Source organism: Pelodiscus sinensis, chromosome 4 (genome assembly GCF_052426305.1).
Source record: "Pelodiscus sinensis isolate ZL-2025 chromosome 4, ASM5242630v1, whole genome shotgun sequence".
NCBI lineage: Eukaryota > Metazoa > Chordata > Testudines > Trionychidae > Pelodiscus > Pelodiscus sinensis.
This window is the reverse complement of record NC_143055.1, coordinates 121,398,456-121,421,925: the sequence shown is the minus strand read 5'-3', so window position 1 is coordinate 121,421,925 and position 23,470 is coordinate 121,398,456. Positions and strand designations below refer to the sequence as shown.

Sequence of the window (23,470 nt, the reverse complement as noted above, 5' to 3'; positions counted from 1 at the left end):
TTTTGAAAAAGCACAGTTTGCATTACATAGCGCCTTTTTTCGAAAGCGCATTTTCAAAAAAAGGTGTTATTCCATGTAAAACAAGGTTTTCTGTGGTCAAAAAAACTGCCACTTTCTTTTGCTTTACTTTTGAAAGAACGCAGCCCCAGTCTAGACACAGGGGAAGTTTTTTTAAAAAAGGCCACTTAAAAAAAAACCTATAGTCTAGACATACCCACTTGTGAAAGTAAAGAGCTGTCTGGAAGCAGTGGAACAGTGTTCCTTTAACTGAAGGTGTATACATTGTTCTTTCACTTCTGTATCCTTATTATAAGGAGTACCCTGCAAATTTGACTGGAGGGCTTCTATAGCATGGTTCTCAGTAACTTTAATAGGAATTACCCCATGTACCATTCTGAAAATTTGCTTGTCTGTGTTATCCTAGCTTGCTCAATGGCACTTTTATGTTGTCCATTTTCCTTCTCTGAACAGATGGCACACACTCATCTATGTCCCCTCCTTGGGAGAAGTCTATTCATTTGGCTGTGGAGCAGAAGGTCAACTGGGAAATGGGGACACATCTAATCGGTTGATACCACTGCCTGTCCAATTCCCTTCAGATTGGGTGAATGGTGGAAAACTCAACCAGGGTAATTTACAGAGTAGATCTTTGTGAGCTATACATGATCATTTTAGGTCCCAACTAGGAAGGAGTTTGGTTTTTAAATGAAAAACACATTTTGCTTAATGAGAAAAGTGAGATGAGCATGACAAAGAAAGGATTCAGAACAAGAAGATTCATCCCTAAACACTGGATGCAATGCAATTAAAAGCAATTGAAAGCCTGAAGAATATCATATAATCACAGAAGACTAGGGTTGGAGGAGATCTGAGGAGGTCATGTGGTCCAACCCCCAGCCCAAAGCAGGACCAACCCCAACTAAATCATCCCAGCCAGGGCTTTGTCAAGCCAGGATTTAAAAACCTCTAGGGATGGAGATTCCATCACCTCCCTAGGTAACCCATTCCAGTACCTCACCACCCTCCTAGTGAAATAGTTTTTCCTAATATCCAACCTAGACCTCTCCCACTGCAACTTGAGACCATTGCTTCCTGTTCCATCTTCTGTCACCACTGAGAATAGCCTGGCTTTTTACTCTTTGGAACCCAGCTACAGGTAGTTGAAGGCTGCTATCAAATCCCCCCTCACTCTTCTCTTCTGAAGACTAAACAAACACAAATCCTTCAACCTCTCCTTGTTACTAATGTGCCCCAACCCTCCAATTCATTTTGTTGCTCTCCACTGGACTCTTCAATTTATCCGCATCCTTTCTCTAGTGGGGAGCGCAAAAATGGATGCAGTACTCTAGATGCCACCTTATCAGTGCTGAATAAAGGGGAATAATCAGTTCCCTCGGTCTACTGGCAATGCTCCTACTAATGCAGCCCAGGATGCCATTAGCCTTCTTGGCAATGAGGGCACACGATTGACTTGTATCCAGTTTCTCATCTACTGCCATCTTCAGGTCTTTTTCTGCAGATTTGCTGCTTAGCCAATCAGCCCCTCTCCTGTGGCAGTGTTTGGGATTCATCCATCCTAAATCTCATCACAAGTGCCATCAACTCCCATACCAAACTTAGTTTTAATGAAAAGGACAGATGTCTTTTCAACAGCAGACCCTGGTGTTCATTAGGGTTACTTATCTGGGATGGGCGGGGGTGTTAATATTTCTATCAATATACTGCTTGTGTCACTTGTGTTCTCATTTGGAGCTCTAGTTCTCCCTTCTGCCAATTCCCTCCCAATGGAGCTATCCTGAAGAACTTAGGTTCCCCAGGGTGGGTTCTTCCCACTCTAGAATCAGACGAACACACACACCCTAACAGAGCACATCTGGGAGAACTGGTTTATCAACACTCACAAGCTGACCCCTCCTATGTGTCTGGACTCAGTAGGCTGGGTTGCATAGCAATGCCAACCTCTGATCTTATGTGCCCTTGGACTTAGTGAGCTGGATTAAACAGCACCTTAAGCTGCTACCCTCATATATCCCCAAGTTAAGCACGTCCCTGTTCCCACTTTCACTCCATGATCATTCCTCTAGTAACCCACTTGATGAGCAAACCCTACAGGATTTTGGGGTGCTACAGGGACCTTCTTCTTAGGTACAAGGAGCGTTGCAGCAGAGTTAATGGGAAAGCCAAAAACAACACCCCCTGGGGATGGGGAGGAGGAGAGGGAGAGAAGCAACCAGCTTAACCATGGAAGTCATTTATTTCCAGGTAGGAACCATACAAGGGGAGCAAAACAAACAAACCAATTACAATATTAAATCTAACTTAAATCTGATGACAAAAGTGAAGGCTGGCAAACCATAACTGATCACATAAGGCAGAGTCAAGAGGCTATATTTAGAGAGAGAGACAGATCTCACCACCCCATGAAGCTTGAATTAATCTAGGTTCCCAGGTTGTGATGGTAGCTGGGGGTCCAGAGTGCTGGAGACAGACAGAGCAGAGCCCCAAGCTCAGTCAGTAGAAGATGAAATCCCAATGGAACTGATACAGCATTTAGATCCACGAATCAGAACCCTTTACTTGAGCGCGGGTAGGGATTTTTGTAGGGAAACAACAATGGTTCAAAAAGGAATAGTAGATTTGCTTATGGGCAAGCTGATGATTCGAGGAACTAACGCAAGAATCTACACTAGAGGAATGATCATGGAGTGAAAGTGGGAATAGGGATGTGCTTAACCTGGGGATATATGAGGGTAGCAGCTTAAGGTGCTGTTTAATCCAGCTCACTGAATCCAAGGGTGACACCCGTTGGGGTGGGGGTAAGAAGCAGGAGCCAGGGCTGGGGGAAGCTGGCTTAAAAGCCAGTCCCCCCCAGCATTGACTCCACAATGCTGTCTCCCCCCCATTCGCACAGCAGCTGCCTCTATCAGACACAGCAGAGGAGAAGTGGGGGCAGGGAAGGCTGCCGCAAAGCAACATCTGCCCGTGACAAGCCCAGGAGCATCCTTCATCCCACAGAGCAGCCCCTGTCCACAGCTGCTCGGGCTGGCTGCAGAGGCTGTTCCAGCAGCAGCCCGTGTAGGTGGAGGCGGGGGTCCAAGTAGGGACTTTTGTTGTGAAGGAGCTCTTGTTCATGGCAGCCCTGCTGTGGCTCTGCATATTAAATGTAATAGGAGCCGGGCTGCCTGCACGCCCAACTCTTACTTTGTTTAAATTGCAGAGCACCAGTGGGGGTTAACTTCCTTTATCGACTAATTGTGTAGTTAATAAAAATTATATCGACTACATGATTAGTGAAATACCCGCCTCTTAACATCCCGAGTTTGAGGCACTGGGATAAATCCAGATCTCTCTCGCATATCAGTTGAAAATGCACCAATATTGAAGTCAGAACAAAATTAGTTACTTATTCAAAGTTAAATATGGAATATAATGAGAAACACCAGTGCAACAAAGGAAACAGACTCCTTCTTTAAGATGTATTATAATCTTAAAGTGATTCTGGTTAACTAGCAGTGGACAGCCTTTATCCTTCTCAGAAATGGGGTTCCTCTGGGTTTTATGTTTATGAGAATGTGACTTTCCTTGGGTCTCTTTAGGCTTGATAACCACTGCACACCACTCTTCTGTGGAAGGAGCTCTGCTTCTGTGTCGCACATCTCAAACTAAAACCGTCCATGAATGAGAGAAAATCCAGGTTCCCTCAACTGGGGCTTCTCTTCAGCTGATATCTTGCCAACCAGAAGATGCAGGAACTTGCATGCTGCTTTTAGATTGGCCATCCACCCACTTTCAGTGACTTAGATGAAAATGTCCCTCGGTTGCTTGCTGATCCCATCGTGGACAGATGTATTGCTTCACCATGATAAATAAATGTTATATAGAATCAATTCTGAGGGCTCGGAGCCTTCAATGAGTTTCTAAAGCTTGTGGCTGTGTCTAGACTGCATCCCTTTTCCGTAAAAGGGATGCAAATTAGACACATCGCAATTGTAAATAAAGCAGGGATTTAAATCCCCCCCGCTTCATTTGCATAAACATGGCTGCCGCTTTTTTCCAGCTTGGAGCTTTGCCAGAAAAAAGCGCCAGTCTAAATGGGGATCTTTCGGAAAATAAAGCCTTTTCCAAAAGATCTCTTATTCCTCTTAAAATAAGGAATAAGGGATCTTCCAGAAAAGGAAATGCATCTGACGAAGTGGGTCTTTGCCCACGAAAGCTTATGCTCCTACACTTCAGTTAGTCTATAAGGTGCCACAGGACTCCTCGCCGCTTCTTCGGAAAAGGCTTTATTTTCCGAAAGATCCCCGTCTAGACTGGCGCTTTTTTCCGGCAAAGCTCCGAGCTGGAAAAAAGCGGCAGCAATGTTTATGCAAATGAAGCGGGGCGGATTTAAATCCCTGCTTCATTTGCAATTGCGATGTGTCTAATTTGCATCCCTTTTACAGAAAAGGGATGCAGTCTAGACACAGCCTGTGTGTTTTTATATGCCTTGCACTGACTTTTCTAGGATAGGGAATGGTTCTTTGACTCATTCTTTTCTTCTTTATTCTTTCACAGGAAACAATACCTCTGAAAAGGTGATTAAAATTATTGCAGGAGGAAACCAAAGCATTGTGCTTCGCTTGAAGAAAAAGGTATGCAACATATCTGATATGTTTTTAACAATGTAGCTCATGGCCTAGGCTTCTGCTTTACTGCAATTAAGCCAGATATGAATTTGCATTTGCCCCATAACAGGTTTTTCTTCCAAAATCACAGTAATCTCCCTACCTCCCTGCATTCCTATAGGTCAAATTGTGTTAGAAAAGCAAATCTCTCTTTTATGTTTTATCTTGACATCATTTCTGTTTGTGGCACTTTCTACTAATTGGAAGTCCGTTTGTTCACTCACCGTTGGGCCCACAGAAGGCTGTGATCCTAGCTAACCAGAGTTCCATGGACTGGGCTTCTAACCTCATTAACACTCTGGCCCTTTTTATATAGAATCCATATGTTACTTTGAACGGAATTGCCACAGTGGAAGACAAGGAGGTGGATAAATGGATTTCTAATTTGGATTCTAAACAGTGGGAGAATATAAAGAAGTAAGTCAGATCCCCGATGATTTTTTCTATTAATACTGTAAACTCTAAACTTTATAAACACTGGTATTTTCTAGATACCACCCTTCCCTTTCAAAAAATCCTGTAGCAAATGCAATAAAAAGGATCATGGCAGAGATGCAGAATTGGTTATTTGCTGTTTAGAGACTCAGTCCAGCTTTCTTTACTTCATCTTTGCTCAGCCAAAACTCACATTGATTAAGGGCTTTATCATTTGGCCCTTAGTCATAATTTTTATGCAAAGAGATGGAAGTGGATATTTCCTGAGTACAGAGGTTGAGACCCAAAGGTCATCTTTAGGAGGATATCCTCTATGGATGTAAACAAGCTTATTGGTTAATCTAGTCAACTACTCACGTTCCCCCTTCCCCACTTGCTGCCTCTATATCAGAGGCACAAGGTGGAGAGAAGCAGGAGCTGGTGCAGGGGGAAGCCATCTTAAAAGCCGAGTCCCCCCTGCACCTGCTCTGCAGTCCCGCCTGCCCCCCCCTCCACTGCTGCCTCTGATAGGCAGCTACGAGGGGGGCAGGGGACGGGCCCAGTCTTAGCTTGGACCCCCCATGGACAGGGGCTGCTGCGAAGCAGCCTCTATTTGCAGCTAGCCTGGGCTGCCATGGACAGAGGCTTCTTCACAGCAGCCTCTCCCGCCCCATCGCTTCACTCCCAGCAGCCTCTGTCCGCTGGGAGCTCGGACTCTCCACAGACAGGGCTGTTGCCATCCTGCACTGCTGTCTCCATATCAGAGGCAGTAGCATGGGACAGCAGGCAGCCTGTCTGCACGGGGCTGGTCTGCAGAGGCAGAATTGCGTGATGGCAGGGTGCTCTCCAGGAGTGAATTTAGAGCGCACTGGCTGATGCCTCTGCCCCCGGGGACTACAGAATAGTCAACTAATCGCTTAGAATTCATGCAACTATTCAATTATTCTATTACCTGCTATCTAACATCCCTAGTATCTGCTTATAATTGCAAATATAGAATTGTCACTAGTGTTCTTGGGAGTTAAGAGCATACATTCAGGGAGAGACTCAAGCCAAAGGATAGTGGCCTAAAGCAAAAGAGCCTAATGCAAAGTCCATTAAGCAGAATGGCTGAAATTTTCAGGAGGACTCAGCATGCACAGTTTTGGGGCCTGATTTTCAGAATTGCTTAGTTCTCTTTTAGGCCCAGAAATAATTGGTCAGATTTTCAAAATAATTTGGTACATAGGGAATCTGGAATGATGAACACTTTTGAAAATCTCACCTTTTTGAGTTTCCTGAAAAGGAGCTACCTTTCTTTTGGGAAATCTGACCCCAATTATGCATGACGACTACTTCAAAAACTGGCCCACAACTCTTGAAAATCTATCCCACGTGGCTAAACTGGCTCTCAGTGATTTTCCAATTATTGTTAATCTAATATAAGTGGCAAGAAAAGTGCCATTTAGAACAGCTGGGATCTTTGAGTCACAAACTGACTTGTGCACATTTTTGCATTTTATTCAGACTGAATACCTGTTACTTCTGGTTTCATTGGAATGATTAATTTTGGTTGTTGATTTTATTGTTGTTCTTTTAAATTAACAGGACTATCTGGCTGATCTTTTCATCTGCGGCTTGTATCAATGGAAGTTTCTTGGAAAAAAGGTAGAGTGCACTAATTTGGAAAAAAAATACAGGTTGGACCTCCCTAGTCTGGCTCCCTTTCCAGACCAAAGAAGGTCGGGGGCAAGGGAAGGAGAACAGCCTCTCCACTGGGCTCCCTAGCTATCTGGTACCACTGCCCTTGGCTGAGGCAACCCTGTAGGCTCTGACAGCCCCGCCAGCCCCGGGAGCCATGATGGTGGCCCTGCAGGTGCTCACAGCCCTGCCAGCTGTGGGCTCAGCAGCCTGCCCCCTTCTTGGCCCTGTCGCCTACAGGCTTGGTGGCCCCCTCGGCCCCGCAGACTACGGTAGCTCCACTGGCTCCCCAGCCTGTCCAGCTGTGGGCTCCACTGCCCAGTGCACTCCACTGCTCCGCTGGCCCCACTGACTGGCTCTGCTTCCAGTCTCCAGAAACCTCTGTGCTGGGGTTCTCTAGTCCAACAACATCCATGGTCCTGCTAGACCAGAGAGTCCCAGACCAAAGAAGTTCAACCTGTAGTGCATCAACTGTGTTTAAATTGGTCAGAAATTACAATGAATATAGACATTGATAGGATTATATAAATTTGTAAAATATAAATTCTATAGAATATTTTTCAAGGAAAAACTAAAATTCTCCTCAGAGCCATATAACAAGATTTAAAAAAATGAATGCCTAAAACTAAGCTTCTAAATTCATATTTAGGCAATTAAATAAGCAGTCTGATTTGTAAAGGTGCTGAACAAATTCAGGAGCCATTAAGGTCAATAGGAACTACAGGTGTTTAGCACTCTTGCAAAATCTAGTCACTTTGTTGCCTAAATATGGATGTAGGAACCAAGACTTAGGCTATCCAAATTTGAAAATTTGTCTCTGTCTTCAGAAGTCCTTTCTCACACTAATGTAAATGAGTACTTTACATATGTGGAGCGGGCATAGGATCTGAACAGAGATTCATCATGTGGATATGAGAAAAGCACTTTACCAAAAATGAAGATAAGACAGGTTTGTCTCATACTAATATTTACTGTTAATGAACTTATATTTATATGGCATCTTATACCCAGAAGGATTCAAAATCTTTTCACAAATGTTACTTTACTCAGCACTGAAATGCAACCACTTCTAGGGTGGAATATGTCAACCATCTGACTAACAACACATAGCCACACTAAGGGTGTGTCTAGACTACAACTCTCTGCCGACAGAGAGATGTAGATTAGGCATGTCGAAATTGCTAATGAAGCAGGGATTTAAATATCCCGTGCTTCATTAGCATAAACAAGGCCACCGCTTTTTTTTGATACAGAGTTTAAAAAAAAAAAAAAAGCGGCAGTCTAGACGCGGATCTGTCGAAAATAAGCCCTTTTTCGACAGATCCTGTATTCCTCAAAAAAGGAGGTTTACAAGATCTGTCGAAAAAGGGTTTATTTTCGACATCTCTGCATCTAGACTGCTGCTTTTTTTGGAAAAAGCTACGTGTCAAAAAAAGCGGTGGCTATATTTATGCAAATGAAGCACGGGATATTTAAATCCCTGCTTCATTAGCAATTTCAACGTGTTTGATTTGTATCCCTCTGTCGACAGAGGGATGCAGTCTAGACGTAGCCTATGTGACTATGGCGTACGAAATAGCATTCAACTGATGCCAAAGTGAGAATTTCTTGGTAGGCAGAATATAATTATATTAATTAGAACCATGATTTAGTATTTCTAAGAATGTACATTCCCTTTACACATAAAGGTATTGTGAAATGCTCCAAAGTTTAGCCAGTAATAAATAGTAGAGGAGAAGATCTTTCACATCCCTGATTTTTCTTCTCTTTAGTAGGGACAAACATTTTAGGACCTCCAAAGAAATCTCAGGAGTAGATATGTCAGCAGTGCTTCTTTTTTATGAGAAGATGAACAAGAAGCCAAAAGTCGCTTGTGAGGTAAGAAGTGGTATAGAAATGATACTTTTTACACTCATACCTGATAGCTTTGGTCACAGCATTTTTTTTTCCACAAAGGAAAGCTGACAAAAATGTAGGTTGGGAGTTTTCAATTGTTTTACAGACTCTAAGGCTACATCTACACTGGCCCCTTCTACCTGAAAGTAGGAATAAGAGATCCTCCGGAAAAGGGCTTTATTCCGGAGGATCGCGCCAGTCTAGACGCTTTTTTCCGGCTTTTCCCCAAGCCGGAAAAAAAGCGGCGGCCATGTTTATTTAAATCCCGCGGGGGATATTTAAATCCCCTGCGGATTTCCCTATTCCCAAATTCAAAATTAGCATGCCCCTTCCGAAGAAGGGGCCAGCGTAGACGTAGCCAAACAGAAACAGGAAAAAACAACTCTACCACCTCTCAGAGCTGTTTCCAGTGGAGTAAAGAGAGTGTTGGTATTTTTTGTATTAATTTAGGAGTTGCCAAGATGTTATGTCAGTGAAGGCCATATTGACCTAGGTTGATATGTTTTCTGGTGTTTTTAATTTCTGTTATGCTTGTTTTTCTAATTCAAACTCAGAAAGTTTCAGACTCAGAAAGGGGAAAAACTGATTAAAATTAAAACTGAGCGATCTGCAAAATGTTGGTGTAGATGTAGAAGGTATGCATTATGCTTGGAATTCTACCAACACAGAATGCAAGATGGTTCCTGTCCCAAAATCACTTAAATCTCTAAAATGAGAGGCATATGGACAAGGGAGATCAGATCTCCTGATTCCCTGTTCAGTGTATAAAGGAAGACAGTGCATGAAACTATGAAGTCTGTGTTGTTCTTGCTGCTATAAGTAATAAATTATTGTGGAAAAATTCCTCTGCATTTTTAATTTCTCATCTTCCCCTACTACTTCAATCCACCAGGTGATCTCTGCAGTTCAGAAATTGCTGTCATCACTGTCTTCCTCTCCCTGCTCACCTGAAGCTCTCAGAGTCTACTTGATCATGCCTGTCCTTTTACGGGGACAGGGTAACGTGTCTGACTGTCCTCTTGACCAGCTAGCAAAAGCCACCCTGAGTCTCCAACAAAAATCCCTGAAAGTTCTTGGTATGGTCTGATAGAGTACAACTGGATCACCTCAGTTCTTGAGCACTTTTGGGGGGATATGAGGAGCGGGGTTGGAATGGGCAAGGAAATACTCCTATTAACTTCAGTGGGGCCAGAATTTCACTCATATATTTTCTGCAAGCTGGAAATATTTTGATAAGCTGTTTACATAGAAATGCATGCTAAAGGATAACTTGTATGGAGCAGTCTACAGATAAAAGCATTATTTGAGTTTGAGATTTACTGGTTTTCTCAGTTCATTAAAAAACAAAACAAACTGCTGTTTGTTCGACAGACAGCATTTACTGAGGACATGTTGCATGTTGTTTAAGGGAGAGGTGTCAACAGATATTTTCTTTACAGAATCCTTATGGTCAAATCTAGAAATATCCTTTTTCAAGGACCTAGTGAGCATGTATCAAAGAGTTTCCAGAATCAATCTATCTCATTTCATCACGCAAGTCAGAAACTCTAATGATGTTACCTGTGAATTGCACTTGAATTGGACTCTGAAAATGCTGCAGATTCTTTACCAGGTAGAAAACATTTGGCTCTGGTGGGCTAGAAAATACACATATAATTAGAATTTATTTCATGTATTAATTTCTTGAATTTATGAACATATGGCTTTCATACCTGAAATCCAATTGCTGATTACAAAGCAGTACACACTTTGTCTGCTCAGTGCTAAGAAACAGGAACTGTAATGTCAGATTATTGTTGCTTTGCCCCATTACCAGACCCCTTTGGTCCACTACACAAGAATAACCTGCATAGGGGTCTGCAATTAATGAGCCTGAGCTCTGTTTCCCTCTTATTCTTCCATTAGGGGACTGTTCTGTCTTGTTGGCCCTACCCTAGGGGCAGGTTGAAATGTGAATGTGATGTTTGCTGTCTGCACTTTAATGCTGCAGAAGTTCTTTCACACTAATCAGCTGCTCTGTGGCCACAGAACATGGGGTTCTCTCTTCTTTTATTATTGCCCTAGCTCTGCAGCATCCCATACTCTACCCCTCTTCATGTTTTACCCACCACTGCATCCACCATTTTTTTAATTCTCTCAACAGGCCCATGTGCCAATTCTGGACACATGACTGACTTACCACTGGATTTGCCCCTGCTGTTGGTTTACAATTTGGGGACACATAGAAAGTTGGAGAATTTACTGTGGGATACATTTACACACTGACTCTTGAGCCTTAGACCATGTGGACCCTAAGCTAATGTCTTTGCTGGAAGCCATGGATTTGTTTGAATTAGCTATGCTTGAGTTTTATATACTGACCTGAACAGAATCTGTTTTTCTTCTGATTCCTCTCCCTTTTCCCCATATTTGCCACTTCTAAATAAAAAGCTTTTCTTTGTCCCTCTGCTCCCCCTTAGGTAAAATTTTCTCCCTTAGGTAATCTACTCTGAACATTCATTATGTCATTTTAAAATATGGCATAATACAAAGGGCCTGATTCTTATTTACACCAAGACCTCTTCTTTTCTGCTCTTGTAGTGAAGAAGAGCTTTAAATGGGTGTAAAACAGTATGTGCTCACTGTCAGAACTATGTAAAGGAGCTTTGGTGTAAAGAAAATCAGGCCCATGGAATTCTCAATTAATACACACAGTAGATTATGATTCTTAGCTATATGGTTCTATATTTATTGTATTGTTTTTGCACTTCTGTGCTCATACATTGCTTTGCTACTTTGTGAAAAATGTTATGGTACACATGCAATATAGTTATGTTTTATAAATTAAATGCTCCTAGCTCATGGGATCTGCTCTCAGTTTCCTTTTAACACTGTCTGCATCAATGCAGGTGAACTCTAGTGCTGGTTTCAAAATACAAGAAAACAACTTCTATGTACCTGAAGTGAAAAAGATATGGAGCCAAGATTGGAATTTGAATGAAGGAACAGTAAGTATAACATCTTTCCAAAACTGCAACAGATCTTCTTGCTAATGTTTAGGAAGTTAAAAGTATTGGGGCCAAATCCTTGGGTCCAGCCCTTCTGTCCTTGGGTCTAGCTTTATATCCCCCCATTCCTAGAGCAACAGAGTATTAGGCTGGCCCCAAGACATCATTCATAACAGTAAGGTTTTTCTAAATTGTGCCAGTTGCCAATGGCTTCCAAGGGTTGTTTTGGTGGTTGGGATTGACTGGGCATAGGTATGCCCAGTTACACCTCTTTTTTCCTTGGTTACATTCACCCCTTCACTGGTGGCTGAGAAAAAGAGTTGGTATAGTAGTCAATATTGGCACTACATGATCTGGAGATTCCTCCACACCCGAGGTGGCCATATCCAGCGTTCCCGCTAAGATTTTCCATCCATGAGCAGAGTGAGTTTTGTCTTGTGAACCAATATTGAGGTCATGTGCATTTGTTCCGATATGTGCAATGAAGATTAATATTTAAACATGATTCTTCTTACTTCTGTAAAAATTAACTTTTTTTATACATTTTATTAGTTTCTATTTTGTATGAAACATAACTTTCACCCTATCGCCCTAAGTCCATGGACATATTTTCCTTAATATGGGTGTTTTCATTAAAATTAATTTGATGAATACTGCTATTAGATTTCTTAAACTGTGAAATGTTCCAAAACAAAGAAAATAACTTTAGTCCAAGTCCCACATGTATCACAAAATGCAAGTATCAGTTTCCTCTCCCCTGCAAAGGGCTTACTTTAATTCTTGTCACTATCAAAATGTTTACAGGAGACCTACAATATGGTCTAGAAATTTGTATTTAAAATAGTGCTTGGCATTTTAGATAATACAGATATATAAAACAAAGCAAATATATGAGCAGTCCCCCTCCATGATGATCCAAAAATTCCTCAGATACAACATAAAAAAGGGGCACCATGATATTAATGTTGTCCTATACAAGAGACACTTTCAAAAGGCATCAATTGTAGCAGTAGCACAAACCAATACTACACCACAGGAAAATCCTGAAGGGCCCAGTGTGGTAAGCACACGGTCCATGGCCGCCCCTTTTCCTCCATTTTCTCTCATGGGAATACTCCATTGACTAAAGTTGCATAAGAAGATATTATATAAAAAGCAATTAAGTTAAAGAGCCTTTGGTCAAACCTAAAGCATACTTTGGACAAAAAAATGCCAGTAAAATATACAGAGAAGAGAGCTCTACTCAAGTCATAACCTGAAAGCTTTTCAGGCACACTAAGGTGCTATCCATGCACTACAGCCTCAGGAGCAGCCACTATGCGACACTGGCTCTGGCCCCAGCCTGGCCTTGGGAGCAGCTGCCATGCAGCCCTAATCTTGCCATGGCCCAGCCCCAGGAGCGGCTGCCACGTGGCTCCAGCCTGGGCCCAAGGGCAGCCATAACACTGCTGCCAGGGGCTGACACCATGTGGCCGTAGTCCCGGCCCAACCTCAAAGGCAGCCTCCATGAGGTCATGGCCCCCCTACTCTCCCAACAACCCCACAACCATCAGCTCACCTTCCAAGGAAGGTGAGTGCTGCTACATGGCTCTGCTGAGGAGGTGGGCAGGATTCAGATTCTTTGTGTGCACTCATACAAATGCGCACCCTGGAAGGAACTTATGCCATGTCTAGTGGCCATTCATTGCAAAGCCCCTCCAAGGAAAGCAGGATCTGGCCTTCTGTATTTCCTCTCATTTTTGTGTTTATCCATCAGAATCACTATGCTTTTATACAGTCCTTTGAAACTTTTCACCAAGAACATTATAATTTGCTTTTAGTCATGGAAGGGAACTCTGTGATAACTTGAAACAAATCTTCACTCTAGATTTTGTTTGTTACTCAGACTTCTCTACAAACTATTTTGCACTGGTTTAACCAAATGCATGGCATGAAATCCTTGTAGTTATACTGGTGCAAAGCCCACTTTTGAATTATATTAAAATTGACACAACCCATTTTTAAACTTATTCAAGAGTGTCCATACAAGGTTTTGTACTGCTTTAATTTAAACGAGTCTTATATAGGAACTAACCAATTAGCCCATCATAAGACGGGATTTTCAGGTCTCTCCTCCATGTCAGTCTTCTCTCCTGAGCCTCTGGTCTCTCGCTCCGTGTCTTTTTCTCTCTCGCCTCCTCCTCCTCCTCCTGCCTCCCCGCCCCTCTCAGCTCTCCTCCGCCTTATGCCTCTCTTTCTCTATTTCTCTTCTCCCCCTACTGCCTCTCACTCTCTCTCCACTCACCTCTGTCTCCGTCGGGGATGCACGCTCGTCCAGGCCCCACCCTGTGGGCACGTATGTCACCGCCCTGCCCCCCTTTGTCTCCCTCCTTGGCACTCGGCTGACTTCTGCGCCGCTCAGCCGGTCGCCATACGGGAGCAAGTGGCGCAAACGGCCTCTCTCTCTTCTCCTCCTACTGCCTCGCCCTCTCTCTCTCTCAGCTCTCGTCTGCCTCCTGCCTCTCTCTCCATCTCTCTCTCTTTCTCTTCTCCCCCTCCTGCCTCTCACTCTGTGTTTCTCTTCTCCTCCTGCTGTGTCTCTCTCACTCCCTCTCTCGCTGTCCTCCGCTTCCTCCGTTCTCCTCTCTGTCCCCTCCACGTCCTCTGTGTCTGCTCCACTTTCCTCCTTTTGAATCTGGCGCCCTTTCCTGATGTCAGAGACACATGCTCGGCCAGGCCCCGCTCCTTTGCTGTTCCCTCTGGGTGGCACTGTTGCCTCCTGCTGTGGCATTCGGCTGACTTCTGCACCACTCAGCTGGGCCGCCGCATGGGAGCAAGCAGTGCAAGTGGCCGTTTGGGCCCCGCGCTCCCCATGCAGCACACCCATGCAGCATGGGGAGCGTGGACCCCAAATGGCTTCTTGCGCCACTTGCTCCCGTGCAGCAGCCCTGCTGAGTGGCGCAGAAGGCAGCTGAGCGGCGCAGAAGGCAGCCGAGCACCACGGTGGGAGGCAACAGCGCCTGTCAGAGGAAACAGCCAGTGTTTCAGTGTTACAGAGTCACAGACATTGGGCTACTATATATATGATATGAAGAAATTTCATCTTGGAGAACGGGGTCTGACTATACGCATCTCAGGCTGATTGAATATTGTGACAAAGTCAGGTCAGAGGGCTGGGATAAAGTGGAAGAAAGGCAGCCCTTTTTCCTACGAGGGAAAAAAGCCAACTCCCTTGTTAATGAGCAGTGAGACAATTAAAATATCTGACAAGGAGCTGTCTCAGGCAGATTAGAGATCAGCTGAGACAGTGCTACCTTGGATCAATTAGCACCAGCTCACTTCACTTCAGGCCTTCTGGAGATCTTTTAAAAGTTTCCCGTTACGTGGAAGAGAGAGAGAAGCAGAAGCAGAAAGCCACACTTATAGTTACAGAGCAAGAAAGAGGAGGGGAGTAAGAAATGCAGTAGGAGAGTCTGGGCTACCAGGTTAACTCGCTTCAGGTACATCCATGATTTGGCACTGATGGCTGAAATCAGCAGAGACCAGGTGTAAATTTCATCCTTGAAGTAAGTCTCTTGTATCTTTATCTAATAGTGGACTTTGGTTCTGAGCATCATTTGTTCTTAGTTTACAGAGTTTGATGTCTGTTTGCTTGTCATGTGCTTGCTACTTGACTGAAGTATACAGCATGGTTTGTTGAGAGGTCTGTGTTCTAAGCCTACTGGCCTATTAGGTGATGCTGAGTGCTTCTTAGTGAGGCTTTGATCCCTTAACCCTTCAGGAACTGTTAACAAGGAGACCACGCTACTCTCAGTTTAAGCATGTGTGGGCTCTGGAGATCAGAGAGGCTGAACTAGAGGAGCTAAGGAAGACAGAGGGAGATATAGTTGAGACTTTCCAGGGTCCCACCCATGAGTCTGTCAGTTTCAGTAATGCTGAGGATGAAAATCTTGCGGAAGAAGAACATTAAAGTGGAGCAAAGGGAAACAATCCCATGGGACCCTTTTTCCAGATGTCACAGTATCCTCTCACATTGAGGATACTTCTCCAGGAGAAGAGATCTCGGTTAGAGATGGCTATTAGAGATGGAAGAATCAGTTGTTAGAAATATACATAGCTGGGTTTGTGGTGATCGAAGTAACTATAGAGAGTTGCCTGTCAGGCATGAAGGTTCCACATCTCCCAAGACATCTAGAAGGCCTATGTGTAGTGCTGTGGAGGAACTGATGATAATATTTACATATAAGTACCAGTGATATAGGGAAAGGGAGGAGAGAGATCCTGGATTCCAGATGTAGGATATAAGGTGAAAAATTGAAGTCCAGGATCTCCTTGGTAGCAAGATCTGAAATGCTTCTAGTTCTATGCACAGGGACAGTTAGGCAGAGCTTCAGGTTTTTAATGTGTGGATGAGACAATGATGTAGGGTTTTAGGTTTATTAGGAACTGGGGAACCTTTTGGGGAAGGAGGAACCTGTACAGAAGGAATGGGCTCCTCCTAAATCACAACAGAATAGATAATCAATGGGAACAGTAATACCAGACTACAAAATACATAGGAATGACAGAGCATTCTGATGGGGAAATAGCACTAGATGTGAAAGGATGCATGAAATCAAATATAGAGAAAAAACTAAACTGTACCACAAATCTCTATAGATAGAAATTCCATGCTTGGATAACTAGAGTAAGAAAGAAAGAAATGAATGGAGATACCTATATCCTAGAACTGGAAGGGACCTTGAAAGGTTAAGTCCAGTCCCCTGCATTCACAGCAGGACCACATACCATCCCTGAAAGATTTTGCCCCATATCCCTAAATGGCCTCCTCAATGATTGAACTCACAACCGTGGGTTTAGCAGGCTAATGCTCAAACCACTGAGCTATCCCTCCCCTTACAGTAGAAATATACTACTGATCACCTGAGCAGGCTGGTAACGATGACATCCTCTAGGACAGGGATGGGGAAACTTTTTTAGCTTGGGGACTGCTGACCCACAGGAAAATCAATCGGGGAACCACACGAGTGAGAAGTGAAAACAAAAAAAACCAACCCTCACCAACATAGCCCCCAACTGAGAAGCAGAAAGACACTCCCCATGTTTCTCTCAAACATCAGACCCTGGGGAGTGGGCTAATGGATTTTGTGGCCCACCTATGCTCTGGAGTGGAGCCAAAAATGAAGGGTTCTGTGTGTTGGAGGGGGCTGCTATGAAGCAGGCTTGTGGTGTGGGGTCTGGGTGGGAGGAAGGGAGAAGGAGTGGGTTGGGAGTTTGGGAGATTGGAAGGATGGTAGGTGCAGCAGTGGATGAGGATGGGAGGGCTGAGTGGGCAGAGGCATAGCGAGCGTGTTGTGTGCCCGGGGGCAAAGGAAAAATTTGCACCCCCTCCTCCTGCTGCGCAGCAGATCCTTTAACCTAGTGCACAGCTGAGCCCAACCCTGGGGGGGGGAGCTTGTACTGAGTCTTTCCCCACCCCACTCCAGTTTGGGGCCACCACTGCCTCCCCCTGCACAAGCTAACCCACTGGCGGAGATGGAGGAAAGTCAGGCTGGGGGCAGAGAGGCGGGGAGGAGGCTCCAGCCACTGGCAGCAGGCAGAGGAGGAGCAGATGAGCCAAGGGATAGCAGGTTTGGGTGAAGTGGGGCACTTACCTGGCAGAGCTCCCTGGAGACACACACATACCTCCATTCTAGGTTGTATCAACAGGTGTGTTGTAAGCAAAACTCGTGAAGTCCTTCTGCCGCTCTACTCTGCACTAGTTAGGCCTCAGCTGGAGTACTGTGTCCAGTTCTGGGCGCCACATTTCAAGAAAGATGTGGAGAAATTGGAAAGGGTGCAGAGAAGAGCGACAAGAATGATTAAAGGTTTAGAGAACACAGGACAAGGAGTAATGGGCTTAAAGTGCAGCAGGGGAGGTTTAGATCGGACATTAGGAAAAAATTCCTAACTGTCAGGGTGGTCAAATATTGGAATAAATTGCCAAGGGAAGTGGTGGAATCTCCCTCTCTGGAGATATTTAAGAACAGGTTGGATAGACATCTGTCAGGGATGGTGTAGTCGGAGCTTGGTCCTGCCTTGAGGGCGGGGGGCTGGACTCGATGACCTCTCGAGGTCCCTTCCAGTCCTATTATTCTATGATTCTATGATTCTATGTTCCCTGCTGCACCCGGGCACTATGATTACGGCCAATCATAGTGACAGGGGAAAAGCCTCCATGCAGTGCTTTTCTGCACTGCTGTTTCCTGAGGGGCGGGGAAGGGGTAGGGAGACAGCGCATAGAGCTGCTTTCTCCCACCACCAGGCAGAGCCTTAGCGCAAGGGCTGGATCCAGGCAAGTCAGGGGCTGCATCCCCACATCTACTCTAGGAGAACAGAGAAGTTTTAAAAATAGGAAAGGCAATAATTATGGGGGGTTTCCATTGTCCCCATATTGACTGGGTACATGTCACCTCAGGATGGGATACTGAGAACATTTCTAGACACCATTAATGACTGCTTCTTGGAGCAGCTTCTTCTGGACCCCTCAAACATAGGTAATTCTTGATTTATTCCTAAATGGAGCTTTATGGGCAGAGGGAAAGGTGTGGATGTGATATTACCTTAACTTTAGCAAAGCTTTTTATACAGCCTCCCTCAGTATTCTTGCCAGCAAGTTTAAAAAGCATGGCATGGATGAATTGACTATAAGGTGGATAGAAAGCTGGCTAGATCATCAGGCTCAACAGGCAGTGATCAATGACTCAATGTCTAGATGGTAGTCGGTATCAATTGGAGTACCCCAGGGGTCAGTCCTGGGGCTGATTTTGTTCAACGTCTTCACTGATGACCTGGATGAGGGGATGGATTGCACCCTCGGCAAATTTGCGGATGACACTAAGCTAGGTGGAGAGGTAGATAGGTTGGACGGCAAGGATAGGGTCCACAGTAACCTAGAGTAACTTAGAGTAGTAAACAAAAGGCTGGATATGAATCTACAGTATATCCTTGTTGCCAGGAAGGCTAATGTTGCATATTGACCTGCATTGCCAGTAGATCGAAGAAAGTGATTATTTCTCTCTGCTCATCACTGGTGAGGCAACATTTGTAATACTGTGTCCAGTTTTGGGCCCCCAACTAAACAAATGATGTGGACAAACTGGAGAGAGTCCAGCAGAGGGCAACAAAATTGATTAGGGAGCTGGTGCACATGACTTATGAGCAGAAGCTGAGGGAACTGTGCTTATTTAGACTTCAGAAAAAAAGAAGGGATTTGATAGCAGCCTTCAACTTCCTGAAGGGGGGCGGGGGGGGGGGGTTCCAAAGAAGCTGGAGAGGGGGCTGCTCTCAGTAGTGCTACATGACAGAACAAGGAGCAATGCTCTCAAGCTGCAGTGGGGGAGGTCTAGGTTGGATATTAGGGAAACTATTTCTGAGTGTAGTGAAGCATTGGAATGGGTTGCCTAGGGAGGTGGTAGAATCTCCATTCTTAGAGTTTTTTTAAGGCAAGACTTGAAAAAGCCCTGGCTGTACTCATCCCAATGGGGCTGGTCCTGTTTTGAGCAAGAGGTTTGGACTGGACCGCCTGAGGTCTCTTCATCTTCTGTGATCCTATAACTGAAACTGTGCCACCATGGCTAAACAACATAATAAAAGAAGCAGTGAAAGGCAAAAAGGTATCTTTTAAAAATTAGAAGTCAAATCCCACTGAAGAAACTAGAAAGGATTCTAAACTCTGGCAAGCCAATATAAAAAACAGAATTAGACAGGCTGATAAAGAATTTAAAAAACAACTAGCCAAAGACTCAAGAACTATCAGCAGATTGGTTTTTGAGTATATCATATGTAAGAAGCCTGCCAAACAATTAGTCGAGCCACTGGAAGTATTAAAAGAGGGCTCAAGGAAAAGAAAGCCATTGTGAACAAGCCAACCAAATTTTTTGTACCCACCTGTACTGAGAAGTGAGGGAGATTCCCACACTTGAGCCATACTTTTTAGGTGACGAATCTGAGGAACAGTCTCAGATTGAGATGTTCGGAAGAGGTGGTTTTGGACCAAACTGATACACTAAATCATAATAAGTCACTAGTCTTTCATTGAAAGAACTCAGACGTGAATTGCAGAGCTATTAAGTGTGGTATATAATAGGGATGTTAAATATCAGTTAATTGAATAGTCGATTAACCTGAATTCTTACCAGTTACTCAACTAGCCTGCCAGCCTGCCTAGCTCCTAATGCACTTTAAACACAGAGCTGCAGCAGGGGTAGGTCCTGGACTCATTGCAAGTCAGGACTGAGCCAGGCTGCTGGCCAACCTGGTAAACAATTTACTGATAGGGAAGGGGGGGCCGGAAATGCATGTAATCTATAGTATTAACCTATAAATTTTTGCTTATTGGTTTATCAACTATACTACTACATCCCTAGTGTAGTCAATGTCTTCCACCAAAAGTTCTTAAACAGTGTAAGCAATCATGGAATAAGAGAAAATTGTCCTATGGATCAGTAACTGGTTAAAAAATAAGGGGAAAGGGTAGGAATATATGGTCAGTTTTCAGAAAGGTAAATAGTTATGTCCTCAAGATGTTTATTAGAATCAGTGCTATTTGACACACATACATGATTTGAAAAAGGGGTAAATAGCAAGGTGACAATTTGGCTCTCACAAAACTGAGTGACTGAAAAACAAAATGGCAGATGAAATTCAATGTTAAAAAATGTGAAGTAATACACATTGGAAAACACAATTCCAACTGTACCTACAAAATGATGGTGTCGTCTAATGTAGCTGTTATCACTCAAGAAAGAGATCATAGATATTGGAGTATTGTGGATAGTTCTCTGAAAACACATGCTCAGTGTGTAGCTGTAGTAAAAAATAGGAAAGGAATAGATAATAATGCCACTATAGAATCAAGGTTAAAAATTATTAGGAAGTTGGAATAGCTTTGATATAAGGAGATTAAAAAGACTCAAATTTTTTAGCTTGAAGAAGAGATGGCTAAGGGTGGGTGGGGGGGAATATAATAGAGGTCCGTCTATAAAATCATGATTGGTGTGAAGGAAATTAATAATTAAGTATTATTTACTACTGAACATAACACAACAAACTAAGGATTACCCCATTAATAGCCAGCAGGTTTAAAACAAAGGAAAGGAAGGACTACTTCACACAACGAACAGTTAACTGAGAGACTCATTGCCAGGAGATGTTGTGAAGGCCTAAGCTATAACTGGGTTCAAAAAATAATTTGATAAGTTCATGAACCATAAGACAAGATGGTCAGTGATGCAACTCTATATTTTGGGTGTTGTACACCCCTAAACAACAGAGGATGGCTCACTTGATGATCGTCGTCTTGTTCATTCCCTCTAAAGCTCCTGGCATTGGCCACTATTCTTACGTTCTTACATTTTTAGCAATGAAAAATTTTTTTTTATCGTCTAGCAATGAGTCACAGAAGTCAAAATACCCTATCATTTAAGTACTGATGAAAACAAGATTTAGGGTACATCTAGACTGTGGCACTATTTCGGGATACTGGAAGTATCCCAAAATAGCAACGCTGTGTCTTTAAATGCTACTACTATTACCCAAAATAGCAGGCACACTATTCCAGAGTCCCTGTAACCTTCATTCCACGAGGGTTAAGGGATTTGTTAGAATAGTACCTTATTTTGAAATTTGGCACCGCCAAATTTCAAAATAAGCTCTTTTGACCTAGACTCGGAATAAGCTACACAATTTGCATAGTGCAAATTGCGTAGTTTATTCCGACAGAAGGGTATTGTACAACCTTACTGATATCTAAAGTAAGGGGAGAAAGAAGGAAGACTCTACAATATTTGCCTCCTCTTCTTGGACTCCAAATATAGCCTCAATAATGTCTTTCGGCTTTTGCCTAATGTTGTGCATCATGTGGAAAATGGACTTTACCATAGTTTTGCTCCTTAAATAAAACTGAATGGTTGTACTTATAATCCAGTGACTGTAATCATACTGCAGTGATGCTTTTAGATAAGTAATTCAGTCATATAATTCACCTTCTGGTTCTATAAAGTAGTTGTTTAAAAAATGGCAGTGTTTACGCTTCAACTGCAATGAAATTATAAATCCTATATTATGAAGCAAAATAAAATTAATAAGGTTAAGAAAGGGATCAGGAGAGAGGAAAGCAGAAATAACAACAAAAAACACTAAAAACCCAGGCTGAGGTTTTTCCTCATTCAAAATTGAAACTAGTAATCAGTTTTTCTTTTTGGTGTCATCTTTAATAAAACTATGTATAATATCTGTTTCAATATTTTCTAAAATACCAATAATAATGATAAATCACTCTGCTAAATGTGTGCACTAATTACTTGTTGGTCCAGATGAGATGTTTACATGTATGTAACTCATTTTTTTCTAGAGTGCTTTGCAGTTATCTGAAGTATGAATTAAAGCATTAAAAATCCATTTTTCTTTTATTAGACTCCAGAGCAGTGGAACAAAATCCAGAATTCAAAGAAAAGAGAAATGGTAAACTATAGTTTATATCCCATTAAAAACTGACCTTTGAACTCTATCATTATAACCTCCTACTTGTTGTCTTCATGAATTTTACAGGAACACTCGGTAAGCCAAAAATTCCCAGACAGTTAGGGTACGTCTAAACTACATGCCTCTGTCGGCAGAGGCATGTAGATTTGTTTGTTCAGCAAAGGTAAATGAAGCCGCGATTTAAATGATCGCAGCTTCATTTACATTTACATGGCTGCCGTGCTGAGCCGACAAACAGCTGATCAGCTGTTTGTCGGCTCGCCGCTAGTCTGGACGTTCCCCCTGTCGACATCAAAGCCCTTTGTTGGCAGCCCCGGTAAACCTCATTCCACGAGGAATAACGGGGCTGCTGACAAAGGGCTTTGATGTCGACAGGGGGAACGTCCAGACTAGCGGCGAGCCGACAAACAGCTGATCAGCTGTTTGTCGGCTCAGCGCGGCAGCCATGTAAATGTAAATGAAACCGCGATCATTTAAATCGCGGCTTCATTTGCCTTTGCTGATCTGTCTAATCTACATGCCTCTGCCGACAGAGGCATGTAGTCTAGACACAGCCTCTGTAAAGATGGTTCTAAGTCAAAATCTACTATTTGTTTGTGAGAGTTTGTCTGTGTGTCTAAGAACTCCTCCTAAACAGTAAGTACTAGGACTAAGGATGTTAACTAGCCATTAATTTACTAGTTGAGTAGTTGATGGAATTTCCCTTGACTAGTCGATAGGCACTTCCACATTCCTCCTTCGAAATGTACAAGAGCCCCCACTGGGGCTCTTCCACATTTCAAAGGACGAATGTGGAACTCTGCGTGCAGTCGAGGGCCAGTGGGAAGTCCTGCTGACTCCAGGCTGCACGTGGGCCAGCTTTGAAATGCACAAGAGTCCCCAGCAGGGGCTCTTGTGCATTTCAAAGAGGAAGCACCCTCATGGAGCCCAGGGTCAGTGAGGGACTCAGACTGACCCGGGGCTTCATGCTGTGCTGCCAACTTGAAATGCAACGCAGAGCCCAGGGTCAGCTGGGGACTGTTGACCGTGGGTTCCACATGGCATTTCCCCAGAACCCAGCGTCAGCTGGGGACTCCTCAGTTGATCCCGGGTTCTGTGGAAATGCGGCGCAGAGCCTGGGATCAGCTGGAGAGTCCTCAGCTGACCATGGGCTCTGCGTGTCACTGCCGCTTTGAAACACTGAGGTGGCGTTTCAAAGGAGCAGCGCCACACAGCTGAGTCAGGGATCAGCTGTGAGGCACTGCCCTTTAAAATGCTGCCTCGGCATTTCAAAGTGGCAGTGCTATACATCTGAGCACGGGCCGATGAACTGTGTGTTGCTGCTGC

At 43.7% G+C, this 23,470-nt stretch overlaps 1 protein-coding gene and 1 long non-coding RNA gene across 3 annotated transcripts in view; one reads left to right on the top strand and one right to left on the bottom strand.

The window, feature by feature from the left end:
• Positions 1–23,470, top strand: part of LOC102463678 (E3 ISG15--protein ligase HERC5) — a 62,341-nt gene that overhangs the window by 11,779 nt on the left and 27,092 nt on the right. Inside the window, exons 7-15 of one of the 2 annotated variants that reach the window (XM_089778088.1) lie at positions 472–629; positions 4,555–4,631; positions 4,981–5,081; positions 6,666–6,725; positions 8,534–8,636; positions 9,547–9,730; positions 10,094–10,266; positions 11,543–11,641; positions 22,076–22,123. In XM_089778088.1, the coding sequence (XP_089634214.1) occupies positions 472–629; positions 4,555–4,631; positions 4,981–5,081; positions 6,666–6,725; positions 8,534–8,636; positions 9,547–9,730; positions 10,094–10,266; positions 11,543–11,641; positions 22,076–22,123 (1,003 nt within the window). Of the gene's footprint in view, positions 1–471; positions 630–4,554; positions 4,632–4,980; positions 5,082–6,665; positions 6,726–8,530; positions 8,637–9,546; positions 9,731–10,093; positions 10,267–11,542; positions 11,642–22,075; positions 22,124–23,470 lie in introns of both variants that reach the window. The other variant, XM_006111053.5, reaches the window with a different exon arrangement.
• Positions 10,275–23,470, bottom strand: part of LOC149524576 (uncharacterized) — a 40,876-nt gene continuing 27,680 nt past the window's right edge. Inside the window, exon 4 of the long non-coding RNA XR_016349493.1 lies at positions 10,275–10,291. This is a non-coding gene — a long non-coding RNA (uncharacterized LOC149524576). The remainder of the gene's footprint in view (positions 10,292–23,470) is intronic.